General features: G+C 33.2%; 1 protein-coding gene across 1 annotated transcript in view; it reads right to left on the bottom strand.

Moving 5' to 3' along the window:
- The window catches only part of LOC118198608 (PAX3- and PAX7-binding protein 1), a 111,182-nt gene that overhangs the window by 63,602 nt on the left and 28,846 nt on the right, over positions 1-18,734 (bottom strand). The window contains exons 5-7 of the mRNA XM_035370333.2: positions 9,127-9,251; positions 8,130-8,218; positions 5,511-5,710 (exon numbers count right to left, since the gene is read on the bottom strand). Of these exons, the coding sequence (XP_035226224.1) occupies positions 5,511-5,710; positions 8,130-8,218; positions 9,127-9,251 (414 nt within the window). The remainder of the gene's footprint in view (positions 1-5,510; positions 5,711-8,129; positions 8,219-9,126; positions 9,252-18,734) is intronic.

The raw sequence follows: 18,734 nt of genomic DNA, 5'->3' as shown, positions 1-18,734 counted from the left end.
AACTCTGAACTCAAATATTTTGCTACTAAGTTGTATCTATGCAACACACAGTGAATAGTACAAATACCGGGCACTTTTTCTTTGAGGCATGTAGCAAAATCTCGGTAACGCCCTACCATAGAAGGTGCACCATCTGCGGCTACTGCTATTATATTTTCAAGCGAAATGTCATATTTATTTAAATATTCTTGTAAACATCTAAAAATTGTCACTCTCTTCCCATCGGTTTCAAGATATTTAGCAAATAAAAATTTATCAATGACTTTTCCTTTAATTTTACTGAAATATCTAACATATGCCATAAGAATAGCAGAAACGCCAAAAACAGATTCATCAAGTTGTATAGAGAACTTGCAATTTTTTAGCTCCGAAACTACTGTGTTTTCTATTTCTTCAGCCATTTCGTCAATACACCGTTTTACAGAATTTGCACTTAATGGCAAAGACTTTAAAACATCAGCAGAGTCTTTTTTCATCACATTCTCAATGACGTCTTTAATCGCAGGTACTACAATTTCTTCTGTGATTGTGTAGGGTTTTCCCCTCTTTGCTATATTAAGCGAAATCTTGTACGAAGCAATTAATCCTCCTTCATTTTCAGTTTCAGTAGACTGTTTCATAAAACTTTTTAGAGTTGATCGACATGTGAATTTTTCTTTGATTTTTTTGAAAAATTCTAATTCTTCATTTTTTTTATCTGAATGAAGCCTTTCAAGATGGTCTTTCATTTTTGACGGTTTCATGTATTCATTTCCAAAAGTTTTTTCGCATATAAGACACATAGGAATAGTTTCATTTGTCGGTGAACAAATAAATCCAAATTTTAAGTAATCCAATGAATAATACCGACATTTCTTTTTAGATACTGAAGCTGTCATTTTAAAATTAGTGTTCTGTAAATAAGTTATAATTAAGTTGGTATATTATACTAATCCACATTATTAAAGCTTACCTTTTCACAAGTAACAATAATTAAAATTGATATCATAACTAAACGAATAGTTTTATAGAAACAATAACTAATTATCCAATGGTAGATATAATAGTAGTAATAATGACACTACAAGCATTTAATACTGTTTCACAGTTCACAAAGATAGCTGAAAATGCATATGATATTTGCGTTTGTAGCATCCAGTGTAGAATTAATTGGACAAGCGCATATATGCATCTGACTCATATGCAAGGCTCGTATGGTTTGCGATGGAGACAAAGGGCGAACCAACGACACGGTGCGTAACTGCCGTATAAGAAAAAAACTAAAAGAACTAAAACCACTTACATAAGAAGAAAGAAAACGGAGTACTGAAGATTCCCTTCGCGCTTAATGCATAGGAAGCCAATGGCAGTGTCGTCGCTCGCCAAGTCTGCGCCAAAGGCTCCTAATTGGTTGATGGGTTCGCCAGCAAGAGACACAGATAAGCCTCAATCGCTCTTCTGGCTACATACTATGAGTCATGCAAATTACAAACTGGTCACAAGGTCAAGTTGTGACATCACGGTATAGTTACGAAAACCCATAAGGAAAAAAGGGGCAGATTGTTTACTGATTTATTATTTTATTTTCTATAAAGAATATAATATTAAGTCAATTATAAAAATATTTTAAATTTTTATGTACGCAGTTAGATATGTGTGATTTGCGTATTAAGAACTGTTTTTCCTTTGAGCCCCAATAGACCCCCATTCGACCCCTTGGGTCAGATAGACCCCTAGGGGTCTATATAGACTACTTTGGCGACCCCTGTACTACAAGGTGCAGACTTTCAAATAATAGTCTGGTGCGATTCACCTTATAAAAGAATTCAGGATTTTCGATTAACTAGAATTGCTTACGGTACTGCATCAGCACCGTACCTTGTGGTAAAATGTTTACAGCAGTTAGCAATAGAAAAAGTAACTAACTTTCCTTTGGCTTCCAAGACATGCCTTAGGGACTTCTACGTTGATGATTTGATGTCCGGAGCCAGTTCAGTTACTGAAGCTATAGAATTACAAAATGCAATTGAATCAGATGTCACGTGCAGGATTTGTTTTAAGAAACTGGGCTTCTAACAGCAGAGAAGTCTTGAATTCAATTAATCCAGATTTGCGCTTGTCAAATGTTTCTTTAAACATAGACAATGATGATACTGTAAAAACGTTAGGCATCCTGTGGCATTCAGCTTCAGATATGTTTTTATTCAAAGTCAATTCATCATATCCTGAGGTCTTAGCCAAACAAACACTACTTTCAATAATCGCAAAGACCGTTAACCCTCTTGGATGGTTGGCACTGATCACGGTTCGGTATAAATTGATCATGTAAAGATTGTGGAAACATCAGTTGCAGTGGGATAAAAAGGTTCTTCCAGATATTGAATGTGAATGGAAACAACTTACAGAAGAGATGTTATTTATTAAAAGTATCAAAATTTCACAATCCTTGTTGGTTGAATCAGATAACCAATTTCAACTGCACGGGTTTTGTGACACCTCAGAGAAGGCATACGTCGCTGCAATTTATTATGGTTCTGTGTTAGATACTTGATAAATCAATATTCAGTTGGTGATAGCCAAGAGTTGCACCACTAATGAATGATTCTGTGCCTCAGCAAAGATGTGCTTTACAGTCAACAACTGCTGCCAGTCATTTGACAGACGCTCATGATTTATTTTATAAATATTCTTCTCTCACCAAACTTAAACGTGCTATAGTATTATGTCTGAGGTTTGTAAATAACTGTAGAAATTCAGAAGATCAGGTAAATGGATTTTTAAAAACTAGTGAATTAACTAAAGCTATGCATGTGTTAATTAAACTAATGCAATATGTAGAACTTAAGAATGAAATTAACACTTTAAGCAGAAATCAATCATTATCTTGTACAAGCAAAATTTTATCTTTAAATCCATTTTTAGATAATTCAGGTATTCTCAGGTTGGGCGTTCGCTTGGGACATGCAAACCTTGCATATGGCTTTAGGCATCCAATTTTGCTGCCACAGAGGCACATTTTAACTCATCTCATTGTTAGACATTACCATGAAATACTTTTGCATGCAGGTCCACAATTCATGCAATCTTGCATTCAAGAACAATATTGGATCATAAGTGGTAGAGCTGTTATCAGAGATTTAGTTAGAAAATGTATACGGTGTTGCAAAATTAGAGCGTCTGTCACTAATCAACTGATGAGCGATTTGCCATCTAGTCGCGTTTCCACTACTCTTGCATTTTTGCACCGTGGAGTGGATTACGCAGGTCCTTTTCAAATTAAAGGAAATAAGGGTCATGGCTCTAGGTCACTCAAGGCATATATAGCTCTATTTGTTTGTTTTACGAGAAGAGCTATTCACTTAGAATTAGTAGCTGATCTTTCAGCAGATGCTTTTATTGCAGCTTTTAAGAGGTTCATTTTACGCAGAGGCAAAAGCAGTGATATATATAGTGATTGCAGTTCCAATTTTGTTGGAGCAAAACGCAAACTCATGGAATTTGAAAGGCTTGCTAGATCTGCTACTTATAACCAAAATGTTAGTAGATATTTGGTTGATAATGGCATTAAATGGAATCTAAACATTCCAGGTGTACCACACATGGGTGGACTCTGGGAAGCTGGCATAAAATCAACAAAATATGAGTAGTTGGGGAGGCGAGATTGACATCTGAAGAATTTGAAACATTTCTCACACAAATAGAAGCTTGTCTTAACTCGCGACCTTTAAGAACTTCATCTAATGATCCAAATGACTTATCAGCATTAACGCCTGGTAATTTTCTTATTGGTAGATCATTAACAAGCATTCCTGAACCAAATTACATTGAAGTTTCCCACCTCATTAGATGGCAACATATTAAAAAAATGCTTCAACAATTTTGGAAGCGTTGGCACAAAGAATATCTGTGTCGATTACAACAAAGACCAAAATGGCTTTTGCCAACTAAAAATTTTCAAGTTAATGATCTGTGTCTCATAAAGGAGGATAACTTAACTCCAACTAAATGGAAAATGGGTAGAATTACTCAGTTACATCCTGGTCTTGATAATATTATTAGGGTTGTGACTATTAAGACTTCAGATAGCATGGTTAAAAGAAATATTACAAAATTGTGTCCATTACCAATTTGAGTTTTAACTCATGCATTATAAATTAAGTATTATATCATGATTTTAATATTGTATTGTGTTTTTTAAATTTGATGAATTTTTAACCACTGAATGTTGAAATAGTATTTCAAGGTGGGCGGCATGTTCGTGCCTTATGTAAATTTTAATTTTGTTCTCTGCAAGAGGGCGCCTGCGAGTGCCGAAATACCTGTATATCTATTGCACGAACTTGTTCTTCTCACGGCCAATAAACGCAATAACGAACATTTGTGACTACTTTCCATCCACTAACAAATTATACTCACTGTGAGCACTGAACACACATGCCCACAGACATAAATAAGCAGATAAACAAATACTTGATTATACTGCCTTTAATTGGACATCTTTCCTTTTAGCTTTTTCATCAAATGATTTTAGAATTTTTAATTTATGTACATAATTTGGATTTTCTTCTCAACAATTAGGAAAAACAACTCCTCCATAAGATTAATCAGTATCCCAAATTCCTCAGACTGTGTTTTCTTTACACATTCACCTGTTATGATCATTGTAGGCACATTGCATACCACTGAAAGTTGATAAAGTAGACACTTGAAAGATACATTGCAGAAAGAGGCCATGCAATCAGCCAAAAGTTACAGCCCCCTCATTTATTTCACACATACAGAAAGTTTGCTTTTGGTAGCGGTTCAAAATTCACTATATCCTCCAGAACATTAATGCCAAAAGGTGAGCCTTTGTGGGCATCAAAAGGTTTTAATGGATGTGATGCAGATGCAAAAAAACACAAATTTCATTACATTTCTGCAGGATGCAGCAATGGCATGGAGGCTGAGTTGCTCACAGATGTGCTAAAGAAGTTTTTGATTTATCCTTGCCTTCAGAAAAGAAGCAGAGGCCCTAAGGACAAGTGAATTACTCCATACAAAATAAATACCCTTTGCAGTCTCTTGTATCAAGTAACAGTTGCATTGTTTTCAGTTTTAAAAATCCTGGGTTAATTCTGAAGAGTGCACTCAAGTTAATAAGAAAAACTTTTGTAAACTATAAATTGCAAATTACAGATTCATTTTCTTTCGCCTTACTTTCTTTTAAATTTTCTTTCAAAGGTACTAAGAAACATCAGATTTATACAGATAATACTAAAAAATATTATTTAAGGCAATAAATCAAATTTCTGAAATAAACTATAAGGCAATAAATCAAATTTCTGAAATAAACTATCTAACATAATCTTTCAACATAATATTTTATCTGTTAAGTTCTTCCATTAACACCTATTTTGGAAATGGCATAATAATGCATAGTGAAAGAGTATAAGTTATACAAATAATAAAACAAAACTCACAAAGTTAGAGTACAAAATGTAATGTCTGAAAAGTGAATACAAACAGCTTTGCAAATAAAACTGCAATACCTCTCTTCCAAACGGGATTTTATGTCACTAGTGGTAAGCACAGGACCACTGCTTTTTAGAAGATTACTTGGTAATGGCCTGCAGGGAAGTGATATATTCTCAGTACTTTCTGGCACATAACTGGCAGTAGTGCTAATACTCACTGGTGTATATGAATAAAGTTGATTTTCAGCAATTTCATGATTCTGAGATGGACCCACCTATTTGTTTAAACATAGTATTAAAAGGTAAAGAATGCATTATTATTTATGAAATACATAAATCTATAAATACAAATTATAAAACCCTAAGAATACAGTGTTCCAAAGCTTAAAAATAAGTTCCATGTTTTGCTTATATTCCCCCCTTCTTGCACAACATACATATGACTATGAACATACATACATATTTCAACAGAAAGGGCAAATGGGAAATGTATACAATCAACATTTGAACCCTAACTCAAAAAATGCAGTAGGGGGCCATACAAGAAAAACCACAATCATTATGTCAGTAAAATCAGTTTTATTTTTTATTTAAACTTGGATCTGTTTTATTATTATTATTATTATTATTATTATTATTATTATCAGAGCAAAATAATGAGTAACTCATTAAAAATTAATCCTGAAAATTGACATTAACTATTATACATGTTTAATCTAAAAAATGACAACTGGTGGAAAAACCTAAAAAGAATATACTTGGCTAATTTTTTAATATGCTAATGAGATTATTATATTAATTGAGAAAATCTACCAATGCAGACCTTGGCACATTCAATGTAAAAGACTGCATGGTAATTTATACATTGTTTGTATAATAAATGTATTTACATTTAATAGGAAAGCAACATAACCACTGGCTTAAAAAACAATTCAAAACAAAAATATATTTTCTTCAGTGCTTTAATATTTTATTACACAAATATACTACTGTTCACCGACACTGAAACATTATGTTGAACAGACTTGGAAATTTATCACATGGGCTGATTATTATGAGAGATCCAAAGGTTTAAAATTTCAACAGCAAGGCAAATGGGAAATGTATACAATCAACATTGAACCCTAACTCAAAAAATGCAGTAGGGGGCCATACAAGAAAAACCACAATCATTATGTCAGTAAAATCAATTTTATTGCACTGGCAATAAAACGTATGTAAGCATGTCTTAATTAATGCTAATTATGATGACATCATAAACAATAGAAAGATTTCAAAAAAGGAAGAATTGTGGAATTGAAAGAATTGGATATTTTTTTATATTATGAAATTGCAGCAAATAATGGATGTGACACTAGTACAGTTATGCACACTTGAAGTCAATGAACAGAAGGTCTGTTTATCGACTTCAAGTTCATTTTTTATGTCTATAGGTGTTCTAATATTTTCATGTCAATTAGTCAATGAACAATGAGCAGAAGGTCTGTTCGTTGTTCATTGACTAATTGACATGAAAATATTAGAACATTTACAGACATAAAAAATAAATATAAAAAAATAGATATTCCCCTGATACGCATGATAGTGACGAATCATGCAATAATTCTATAGCATTTGCACACATTCTATAGCATTCTATAGCATTGCACAACAAAGGACAAGCACTCTTTGTAGATAAGCAATTTACCCAGTTTCAAGCCCTTGCTGAATGCTGACCTACAAGAGCTTGTAGCTTGGCATTCACTTTTCCCCCTTTTGTTGACCTCCTATTGATGACAGAGATAGCAAAAGTATAAAATAAAGACACTCAGCCATGATAGAGAACAAATTATCTTTGCTGATGAGTCTAGGTATAATTTGTGGACCCATGATAATTTGACCTTCGAGAATGATATGAAAATCTCTGAAGAGTATCGTAATGGATTTAGAGACAGTGTCACGGTGTGGAATGCTATTCCCTTTCATTTACACTTTCATCTTCTACACGGGTACTATGCGTAGCGATCAGTGCATTCATGAGGTGATGAAACAGAAGTCCTACCATTGCTATAGAAACATACTGTGGCTATATTCTAATGAGATATGCTACTATCAATACTGTTTAGTATTTCTTGTATGAACATGAAATGTCACCTCTTTCTGGGCTTATACAGTCAACCTATTTATGCCCTACAGAATATCTGTAAGATATGACTGCTAAAAGGTTGGCCCTTATGTCAAAACATGGAACTACAACTGATGAGTTACGGAAATGCATTCAACCTGCATAGAATGATATTCCATAGACAAATGTCTAAAAAATGTGTATTTAGTTATAGATGTTAACAGAAAACTAACAAAGTTTAAATTTAGTACATTCTTATTGCATTAGTTTTGAAATTTAATAATTTATATTTTATCACATATGCACAGTTTACAATAAATCTTTGCTGTGATTTATGTCTTTAGAATCGCAATGTGTACAACCAACAGTTCATTAAATATTACAAGCTGTTCTAATTCAGGTTAAACAAAAAGGCTAATTTTAAAATTTATTACAAATGCAAAACTCTACATGATTATTTTATAACAATACGTACAATTAGTTTTATAGCACATTTTATTTGCTACTTCTTATTACAAAAATTATATAGTTTCAAATGTTTCATTGATAATATTTCAAACACTTTTTATACTTAAATGCATGCAAAGTACCTGAGTAACTCCAACTCCTTTCCTTATCTGTTCTCTCTCCCATCGATCTAATTCTGCAGCTTCTTCAGTTTCTAATTCATTTGTTGAACCTGAAATATTAGATTTGCTCTAAATTTTAGTTTATCTAAACATGTTTCATATGCACACACACATATATTTGACCTTTAAAACATAAAAAGTGTTTTAAATGACAGTCTCTCAAAATATACAAATAATTTGATTATAAAACTGAAATTACACTTTGTAAATTTCAGAACTTTAATCCAAATTTGAGATCACTTAAAACAGATAACAAATATTATGCTTAATTCAATAACAAAAGAACATATAAACAGAACCAGAATGAACTAAATATTTTATTATGCTGAGTGAAAAAGGTGAAAAATACTCCCCAGTTAAAAAGTTACAACCACATTACTCAGAAATATTTAAATTTTTTTATAAAAATATAAAAAGTCATAAATAGTATTTTTGATAAGCCTCAATAAGATAACTGAAAAGACTGTGGGAATGCAATTAATTGAAAATAATTTATCAAGGAAAGTTACTATTAATTTTGAGTTCCCTATTTCAACATTTAGTCTGACTTAGTAAAGTATCGGTAATTATAAAGTTCTATTATAATGCCCAAGAATAAAAAGGTATCATATATATTTAACTAAAGAATATAATAAAGCAGTTAAATATTAATTCAAACATATGTATATTATTTTTATATGAATATAACTGTGATATTTAAATCAGTTTAAATTATTAAAAATATTAATTTTAAAATAAAATATCACAGATATTCTTAACCTATTTTTTATTAATATTTATGACTTTTCTGTCCCTTTTTTTTGCGGGGGCGGGGGGTATCTTACATAACAAATTTTTTAACAGTCAGCACAATATTTTAATACAAAAAAAATTCATGCCACACTTGAGAATTAATATAAAAAAGACATAAAATTAAAATATCTACTTACTTTAAAAGAACATAAATTCAGATATTTACCTTCTTGTAATGATAAGAATGTTTCCCTGATTTTTTGCCTTTCCACAGCTACAGTATTAACAGTAAAACTTAGTCTTGATGGCTCATCATCTTCATCATCATCACTTCTATCATTATCATCTTCCCTACGTATAGAAAATTTATCTGATTATAGCAAAGCATGTGAAGACTATCTGCCTCAGGAGAGGAATACCATTATAGAAGACTTTCTAAAGAAGTTGGCTTGTTATTCACATTACACATTGAAAAGACAATAAAAACACCCACCGTCTTGTTCGCATGGTTGTAGAGAAGTGGTGCCATAACCTCGGGCTCAGGTTTGAAGCCCATAAAAAGTGTAGTGAAAATCTCAGCCCCCCCCCCCCGGAAAATACTATATTTCATATAGGGAGGGTTTTTCTACACCTAAAAATTTTATGACACAATTTAACAGCATTTTCATACTTTTTAATCTGTAGCATTTTTTAAAGACACTAGTTTGGTTACTTTGCCATAATTTTATTTTATAACAGTAATATTATATATATATGTTACGGTGAAACACCAAAATCTGGAGAATGTCGACTTTCACCGGTGAATGTCAACATTCCCATAGTCTCTTGGTGTATGTCCAAAATATTTTCCATATACTCTTATTTCTGACTTACACTGGTCAATGTCGACATTCACCATGTACTAATGGTGAATGTTGAACATATAACAATATTATATTTTTTTCTCCATAATTCAGTCGCGAATAAACGCACTTGAAACTTGAAATAAGAACTTAAGAACATGAGAACCTAAAATACACAATACATTCAAAATGAGAAAGGAAAATAATAGAAGTTAAAAACTTACTTAATTATACAGTACGTTCTAAATGAGAAAATAAAATAACAGTAATAAAAAACTTACTAAATTATGTGATTAAAATCTTATTTATTGCAACAACTTAAACTATTATGGCACTTTATAACCTCTCTTTTCCACTCACACCAGAGCATATCTGTGATTGTCGACATACACCAGTGAGGGTCCGAATATACAAGAATGTAGTGCAATATTCGATCTTTCACCAACGTATTTGGTGAATGTTAACATTCTCCAATTTCGGTCTTTCACGGTAACCTATGTATATAAAAGTATAAGAGCTGCATAGGAAAAAAAAAAAGGTTAAAACAGATGATTTAGTTTGTAGAGTAATTAGGTTTATCAGAGCAGGAATGATAAAAAATATGCAATGCCCTTGCTAGAACTCAAACTCTACACCTTCCAACTGCTAACTAATTACACCACAAAGGCATGTGGTAAGAAGGGAAAAAATACCTTACAAGTTGCAAAAGATTTCAGATAAAAATTATTTTATTTTTTAAAATTACTTCATGCACAAAACTTTCAATAAATATATTACAAATTACTATATTCAAAAACTGAGATGATATAATTAGTATATCAGTCATGATGATATAATGAATGACTGCTTAAAATACTAAATACTGGATTTAACAACTCTGGGACATAATGAAAAATGTGCAGATTTTCTAAACAAAAATGAAAAATTTTGTAAACAACAAAATGGTTTTGATAACTACAGAAAATGATTTATGCACTACCTAAAGTATATTACAATGGCTAAAGAAATGCAAAACTGATAGTCCTTTGATCGCCAAGACCATATATATATGTGTGTGTATATGAAAAATAAAGAATTTATAGAAGATTATATTAGCAGCGGAATATGTAAGACAAATAAAGAAAATGTAAAAGATTAAATTAGCAGCTTAAATTCCCTTTAGTATTCTGAAAATAGTAAACTCTATTTGCACTGCGTCATTTTGAGACTAATCTATGTCATATGATTCTTACATAATTCTCAGGATGTAAATGGAACTAAAACAGCCAATAGTAATTTTACAGCAATATTAAATATCCAATCATAATGCATTGAGAACCAACTCAGTCTGAATTAAGATTTCACCCTCAAATATAACACACTTCTTTCTACACTTTGGCCTAGCTGGACTGCAGTCTGTCTGCTCCTTCTTTCTTAAAATTTATCTAAAATGTAAACTTTTTGGAATGGGCACAATTAATGTGCTAACTTGACTGTAGCCGCAAAATGTTTACTGAAATAAGAGTTGAACTAAATATACCTTGACTGCCAAATTTCTTATTTATTTTGGATCAGCATTTCAGCATTCGACAACATCAAAATTCTCACTGTTCATTACGCATTCAACCGCCTGCGTTCTTCTACAGAATCTATTACATAAATACTTTTGGCACAAAAAATTACATCATTCTTCTCCTAGCTTCTATAACACCAACATCTATGCTTCCCTGTTTAAAATGCCTGTGTCTTACTTTTAAAAACCAATGTACACAGCCATTTATCCTATTTAATTATGAATGAATAAGTGTCTGCCAAATTAATTGGATATGTGAAAATAAAGATTGGTGATTTATTGAGATCTAATTCATTATCTTCATCTGTATGCCTTAATCATAAGCCATGAAAACTGTTAAGAGTTCCAGTGTCTTCTTCTATGCATTAAAAATATGACAGATTTATCTTAAATATAAGAAAATATGATAGCTGCTTTAAAAATAATTGGCAACCTCAAAATTAACGATTCTAGATTTGGTGCTCCCCTTATAAATTTATTTTTTCTTCCAAATTCAAGATCCTTCTATGTTATGTAACAACATAAGATTAACCAATCATAGCTTGTCTCTACATTAGACTCAATATAAATGTCGTATAAGAAGAAAATACTTGAGCTCTTAACAGCTTTCAATAACAGTCATGGCTTATGATTAAGGCATGCAGATTGTGCAGGATTTATGTATAAGCTACACAAACTATAACTTAGAGCCCCCACTTTTTTTGGGGCCCCCAAAATTGTCCGTTTATTATTTAAAATAATAAATGGCAGTACTGGAAAAGTGTTCTTAAATGAGTTGTGGTAGTCATAATTACTATGGCAGAGTATGGTTTACCTTTCAGAGGAGATAAGGAAACATTTGGTTCTCCTCACAATGGCAAATTTCTTAAGATTACTCAAACATATAGCAAAATTTAATCCTTTTCTAGCAAACAATATGAAAAAATTTGGAAAAAAAGCATCAGGTGTCACATCTTATCTTTCTAAAACAATATGTGATGAATTTATCCAAATGATGGTGTATAAAATAAAAGACTCAATCTTGAATGATTTAAGAACTGAAAGTTACTTCAGCTTATTTGTAGATTCCTCTCCAAACCGGTCCTATATTGATCAACTCACTGTTATTGTGAGGTATGTTCCATCAAATGATGGGCTCCCTATTGAACATTTTCTAACTTTCCTAGAGATGGGTAGCCACACAGGGAAAAGTATGGTTAAGATGGTGTACAACTATCTTACAAATGAGTGCAAAATAGATTTTAGTAAGTGTCAAGGCCAGTCATACGATAATGTTGCCAATATGTCTCGTAAATACAAGGGTATGCAAAAAATAATATTGAAGATTAACAAATATGCAATGTACATTCCATGTGCAGATCATTCCCTTGAATCTTGAAGTTGACTGTTGTTTAGATGCATGTTCACTTCCACGCCTGTCGAATTAATTTCTACCTTTTCGTTGCCCTGCGTTGGCAACACGCTTTTGAGATTTGTCATTCGTAGGATTCGGTCGCTAAAAGCGTAGCTGGCCTGTAACAGTTATAATTATTATTTTATGCTTATCTGTACTCCTGAATTATTACTAAATGTTTACGTGTGAATGTTATATCATTAAATGTCTTCAGTTTGACTTAAATACACCAAGAGTCGACTGAATTTATTAAGTATGTTTAAAGTCGAAACTGCGTCATCCATGTCGGCGCCATTCTAATACGAGGTACGTAAACATCATTTTGGAGGCACGTCGACGAGATCAGATCAAGAATTCGTCAGCAGTTCAAGTACAGATAAGTGATTTTTTAGTTCGATTTACATCTAAATTTGATTCTTGAAGTTTTATATCTACTTTGTATTGATTTTGATTTTGAACTTGAATACTTCGATTACTTATTATGGATCAAGCTACTGTAATTAGATTGCGTGGTAGGGCAAAAGCGGCCTTCACAAGGCTTCAGAATACTATTTCTTCCGATTTATCTAAAAATGAAGTAATTTTGCATCTGGAGTGCTTAGAAAGGATTTATTCAGATTTTGATAAATTTGATGCCCAATTACCAGAAGAACAGTCAGAAATTGAAGATTTTGAATCGAAGTATTTTAGTTTGAAACTTCAGCATCAAAATTTATTGGATGTATTAAATGCGGCTAATGTGCCAAATGTTACAGGAAACTCTAATATTAGTAACTTTAAGTTACCTAAGTTGAATATTCCTATTTTTTCGGGTAACTTTAATGACTGGATGAATTTTAAAGATTTGTTTGTTGCAACAGTGCATAATACTTCTTTATCGAATATACAGAAATTTCAGTATTTAATCGGATCACTTGCTGATGAACCAGCTTCTATAATTAAACATATTCCGTTATCAAATAATTCTTATGAAGAAGCATGGGCAAAATTGCTCCCTAGGTACGATAAAAAGAAACAAATCGTACAATCATTAATTAAAACATTTATGGATCAAAAATGTATTTCACAGGTTGATAATGTTAATTTAAGGCAATTAGCTGATACTTTCGATGAAGTTATCAGAGGTTTAAAAGCTCTTGGTGACAAAGCAACCAAAGGGATCAATGGTTAATATTTATGTTGCTTCAGAAGGTAGATTCAGAAACTCGAAAGTTATGGGCACAGAAAACAGCGGAAGATGATTTTCCTACATTGGAATCATTTTTTGAATTTTTAAATTTAAGGTGTTCTTCTCTCGAAATTATCATAAATAAAGAAGCGGAAGCTAAAGTTGTTGATAAAAGTAGTAATGTTAGTTCTAAAACATTACAGAATTCTAAATTTAGTAACACTAAATGTTCGAAATGTAACGGACTTCATGCGTTATATAAATGCGTTAAATTTAAGAATTTGGATGTTACTGCTAGAAAGAACTTTGTGAAAAAACGAGGATTGTGTTTTTTATGTTTAAATTCACATCTAATCAAAAACTGTAATTCACAGTTAAAGTGTAATTTGTGTAATTCAAAAACACATAATAGTTTGTTGCATGAAGATATTAAAGCTAACAACGTACAGCTTTTAAAAGCGCCAAATGAAAACGAAAGCACTCCAGAGAGAATTTCGAATGAATCATGCGAGGGTCAAGGTCAAGTAGTTGTCAGTAATACGATTCAAAATTGCAACTCGGCGATTTTGCCTACAGTTCTCGCACTCACATTTGCATCCAGTGGCGAAACTATCGAAATTAAATTATTATTGGATTCCGGAAGTGAAAGTTCGTTTATTTCTGAATGAGCTGTTCGAAGATTAGGATTAAAAAGAACAAATCAAAGGTTACTTTTGCATGGAATTGGCGGAGTGCCAGCTTCCAAAACTCGTGGTTCTGTTGATTTTAAAGTTCAGTCAAAGTTAAATAATCAAGTAATTGATGTTAACGCATACATTTTGGATAGGTTAACTTTGCCATAGCTGGAACAAGTGATTAATGTAAAGCATATAGAATACATTAAATCTATTCCGTTAGCGGATCCGAATTTTGCTCAACCCAAAGAAATTGATTTGATTTTAGGAGCTGATTATTTTTTCTCCGTTTTAAGATGTGGCCAAATATATGGTTTGAAAAATGAGCCTGTAGCTCAAAATACAATTTTCGGTTGGGTGATTGCTGGGAAGGTCGGAAATAATATGGAAGGCCCAAAAACACCAAATGCACACTTCATAAAGTTAGAAGATAATATAAATATTGATTACGAACTTAAATGTTTCTGGGAAATGGAGGATATTGTCGATGTTGGGAAGAAGGAATTTCTGACACCCGAGGAACAATTTTGTGAATCACATTTTCAAAGCACTCATGCTATTAATTCAGATGGGTGATTTGTTGTAAAACTTACATTTTATAAATCGCATTTGAAGTTGGGTGATTCAAAACCGGCAGCAATTTCTAGGTTGCGTTCTATGGAACGAAAATTCAAAGATAATCTGGAATTTGAAAAACAGTATAAAGATTTCATATGTGAATATGAACAGTTAGGACATATGACTGTGATTAATGATGATTTATCTAACAGATCGGATACAGAAAAGTTTTATCTTCCTCATCATGCGGTAACTAAACCTTCTAGCACAACGACAAAATTAAAGAGTAGTTTTTGATGCATCCTGCAAATCTGAAAATGGTATATCATTGAATTGAAAATGGTATATCATTGAATTGAGTCCGAAATTACAAAGAGATATTTTTGAGATTTTGATTAATTTTCGATTTCCTAAAATTGTTTTCACAGCCGATGTGGAGAAGATGTATCGTCAGGTGATGGTAGCCCCTGAAGATCAGAATTATCAATTGATACTTTGGCGATACAATTCCAGTGATAAAATGCGCACGTACAAGTTGAAAACAGTTACTTATGGTCTTTCCTCTGTTTCATTTTTAGCAACTCGATGTCTGAAGCAGGTAGCTTTAGAGTCTAAAGAGGAATCAGATGTATCTCGTATATTGCAAGAGGATATGTATATGGACGACTTATTGTTGGGTGCAAATACAGTTGATGATGCAGTATTTGTCTGCAAGAAAATATCTTCAATTTTACATGCACGTGGTTTTGATTTGAGGAAGTGGAATTCAAATTCTGTAGAATTCTTAACTGAATTTAAGGAACATTGTTCATTGAATTCTGATTTTGAGATATCTCCTAATTTGAGTTCGAAAGTCTTAGGACTTTTTTGAAATTCAACTACTGATACCTTCAGTTTTAAAGCTACACTGCACATCAACGCACCTATAAAAAGACGCATATTAGCAGAATCTGCTCGCATTTTCGATCCTTTAGGTCTCTTATCTCCTTGCACTATATTGATTAAAATATTCTATCAAAAACTATGGTTAGTTAAAGGCGACTGGGATTCAGTTGTTCCCCAGCATATCTCAGATGATTGGTTTAAATTTCAAGAGATATTCAGTCAAATCAATAATTGTGAAATTCCGAGATGTGTCATACTTACAACGGACAGTGTTATCCAACTACATGGATTTTCTGATGCATCTTCGCAGGCTTATGTAGCAGCCATTTACTGTCGCCAAAGGTGCAATGGTACGGTTAAGGTTAATCTTTTGGTATCAAAGACTAAAGTCGCGCCTATAAAGCAAGTATCCATTCCTCGATTAGAACTCTGTGCTGCGTATTTGTTGACCAGATTAATGCGATCTCTATTGAACATTTTAAAGAAGTTTGATTTTGAAATCTTTGCGTGGACGGATTCCAAGGTAGTTCTGTCTTGGCTATCAGCTCATCCACGTAAGTAGAAATTTTTTGTGGCAAACAGAACATCTCAAATCATAGAAGTGATACCTATTAAACATTGGAATCATGTTCCCTCTAAACAGAATCCTGCAGACATTACTTCTCGTGGTATTGAACCTCAACTCCTACCAAATTGTACTTTGTGGTGGAATGGTCTACCATGGTTGCGTCAGGAAGAGGAAAAATGGCCAGAATATGAATTAAAATCTGAAGATGATGCTGAAGTAAAGGCCGAACAAAGATCTGATCCTATTTTTATTTCTCATATATGTGAATCGAATGATTTATTAGCTAATTTGTTCGAGCATTATTCTTCGCGTTGTAAAATTGTTTGTATTCTGGCTTACTGCCAAAGATTTATTACTAATTGCAAGAAGCATCATGTTACTCAGAACATTTCACGTAGTGGCATTAACTCCAGCTGCCTTATGCCGCTAACATTTCTAGAGATTCGAGTAGCAGAAAACTTCATTATTCGTTGGATTCAGAATCATCATTTCAAAGATGATTTACAATGTATTAAAGAAGAGAATCCTTTACCCAAGAAGAGCCAACTACGTTCTTTGTATCCATTTGTAGATAAAGATGGTCTCTTACGGGTGGGAGGACGTCTTCGAAATTCATCTTTAGCATTTAACATCAAACATCCTGTCATACTTTCTTCTCGACATAAATTTAGCGAATTACTAGTGAAAGAACTTCACATTACTTACCTTCATGCTGGTCCTTCTTTATTATCACACCTCATCAGACAATCTTACTGGATAACTGGAGGAAAGAAACTGATACGCAGTTGTGTCAACCATTGCTTAATATGTCATCGATTTAAAGCTGCTTCAAATCCGCAATTGATGGGTGACTTACCTGAACATCGTGTGACTTTGGAATGACCTTTTTACGCATCTGGTGTGGATTACTCTGGTCCTATTACCATGAAATTTAATAAGGGTCGTGGCTCTAAAACAACGAAAGGCAATATAGCTCTGTTTGTTTGCTTGTCGACTAAAGCTGTGCATATAGAAGCAGTCAGTGACCTGACGGCAGACTCGTTTATCGCTGCACTTAGACGTTTCATTTCACGTCGCGGTGCACCACGGCACATTTACAATGACAACGGACCCATTTTGTGGGAGCATGCCGAAAACTACAAGAAATAAATCAGATTTGGTCTTCCTTGTATGCAACGGAATCGGTTTCCCGAGAACTAATTAAGTCACCTATTGAATGGCATTTTATACCGCCTGCTTCGCCCCACTTCGGAGGAATATGGGAAGCCGGCATTCGCTCAGCAAAATTTCATCTGAGAAGAGTATTGAAAGAGACTCTTTTAACCTATGAAGAGTTGTCAACGCTACTTACCCAGATCGAGGCTATTTTGAATTCACATCCACTTACTTACGTGAACGATACTGATATTGACTGTATTAATGTTTTAACCCCTTCTCATTTCATTACAGGTGATACTTTAACTTCCTTTCCAGAAAGCCATCAGACTTTACGCACAAGGAGTTCTAGGTGGGAACTTGTACAGAATCTACGTCTGGGATTCTGGAAGCGATGGAAAAAGGAATACTTGACTTCGCTTCAGCAGAGATCCAAGTGGCAGTACAACAGACCCAATCTAAAAATCGACACGGTGGTTCTTATCATCGAAGATGGATCTCCACCACTAGCTTGGCCTATAGGATGGATTATCGATGTCCATCCGGGCAAGGACGGCTTAGCTCGTGTAGCCACTGTCAAAACTAAAACTGGTGTTTTCAAAAGAGGAATTAATAAACTTTCACCGTTGCCTGTGTAGCCACTGTCAAAACTAAAACTGGTGTTTTCAAAAGAGGAATTAATAAACTTTCACCGTTGCCTGTGTATCAGGACTAAACCTGATAGGGTGGGAGTATGTTCACTTCCACGCCTGTCGAATTAATTTCTACCTTTTCGTTGCCCTGCGTTGGAAACACGCTTTTGAGATTTGCCGTTCGTAGGATTCGGTCGCTAAAAGCGTAGCTGGCCTGTAACAGTTATAATTATTATTTTATGCTTATCTGTATTCCTGAATTATTACTAAATGTTTACATGTGAATGTTATATCATTAAATGTCTTCAGTTTGATTTAAATACACAAGAGTCGACTGAATTTATTAAGTATGTTTAAAGTCAAAACTGCGTCATCCACGTCGGCGCCATTCTAATACGAGGTACGTA

This window comes from Stegodyphus dumicola, chromosome 4 (genome assembly GCF_044657685.1).
Source record: "Stegodyphus dumicola isolate Sdum_Otavi_A_Nest chromosome 4, ASM4465768v1".
In the NCBI taxonomy this organism is placed as follows: Eukaryota; Metazoa; Arthropoda; class Arachnida; order Araneae; family Eresidae; genus Stegodyphus; species Stegodyphus dumicola.
The sequence above is the reverse complement of the archived record's forward strand: the minus strand, read 5'-3'. Positions and strand labels throughout refer to the sequence as shown.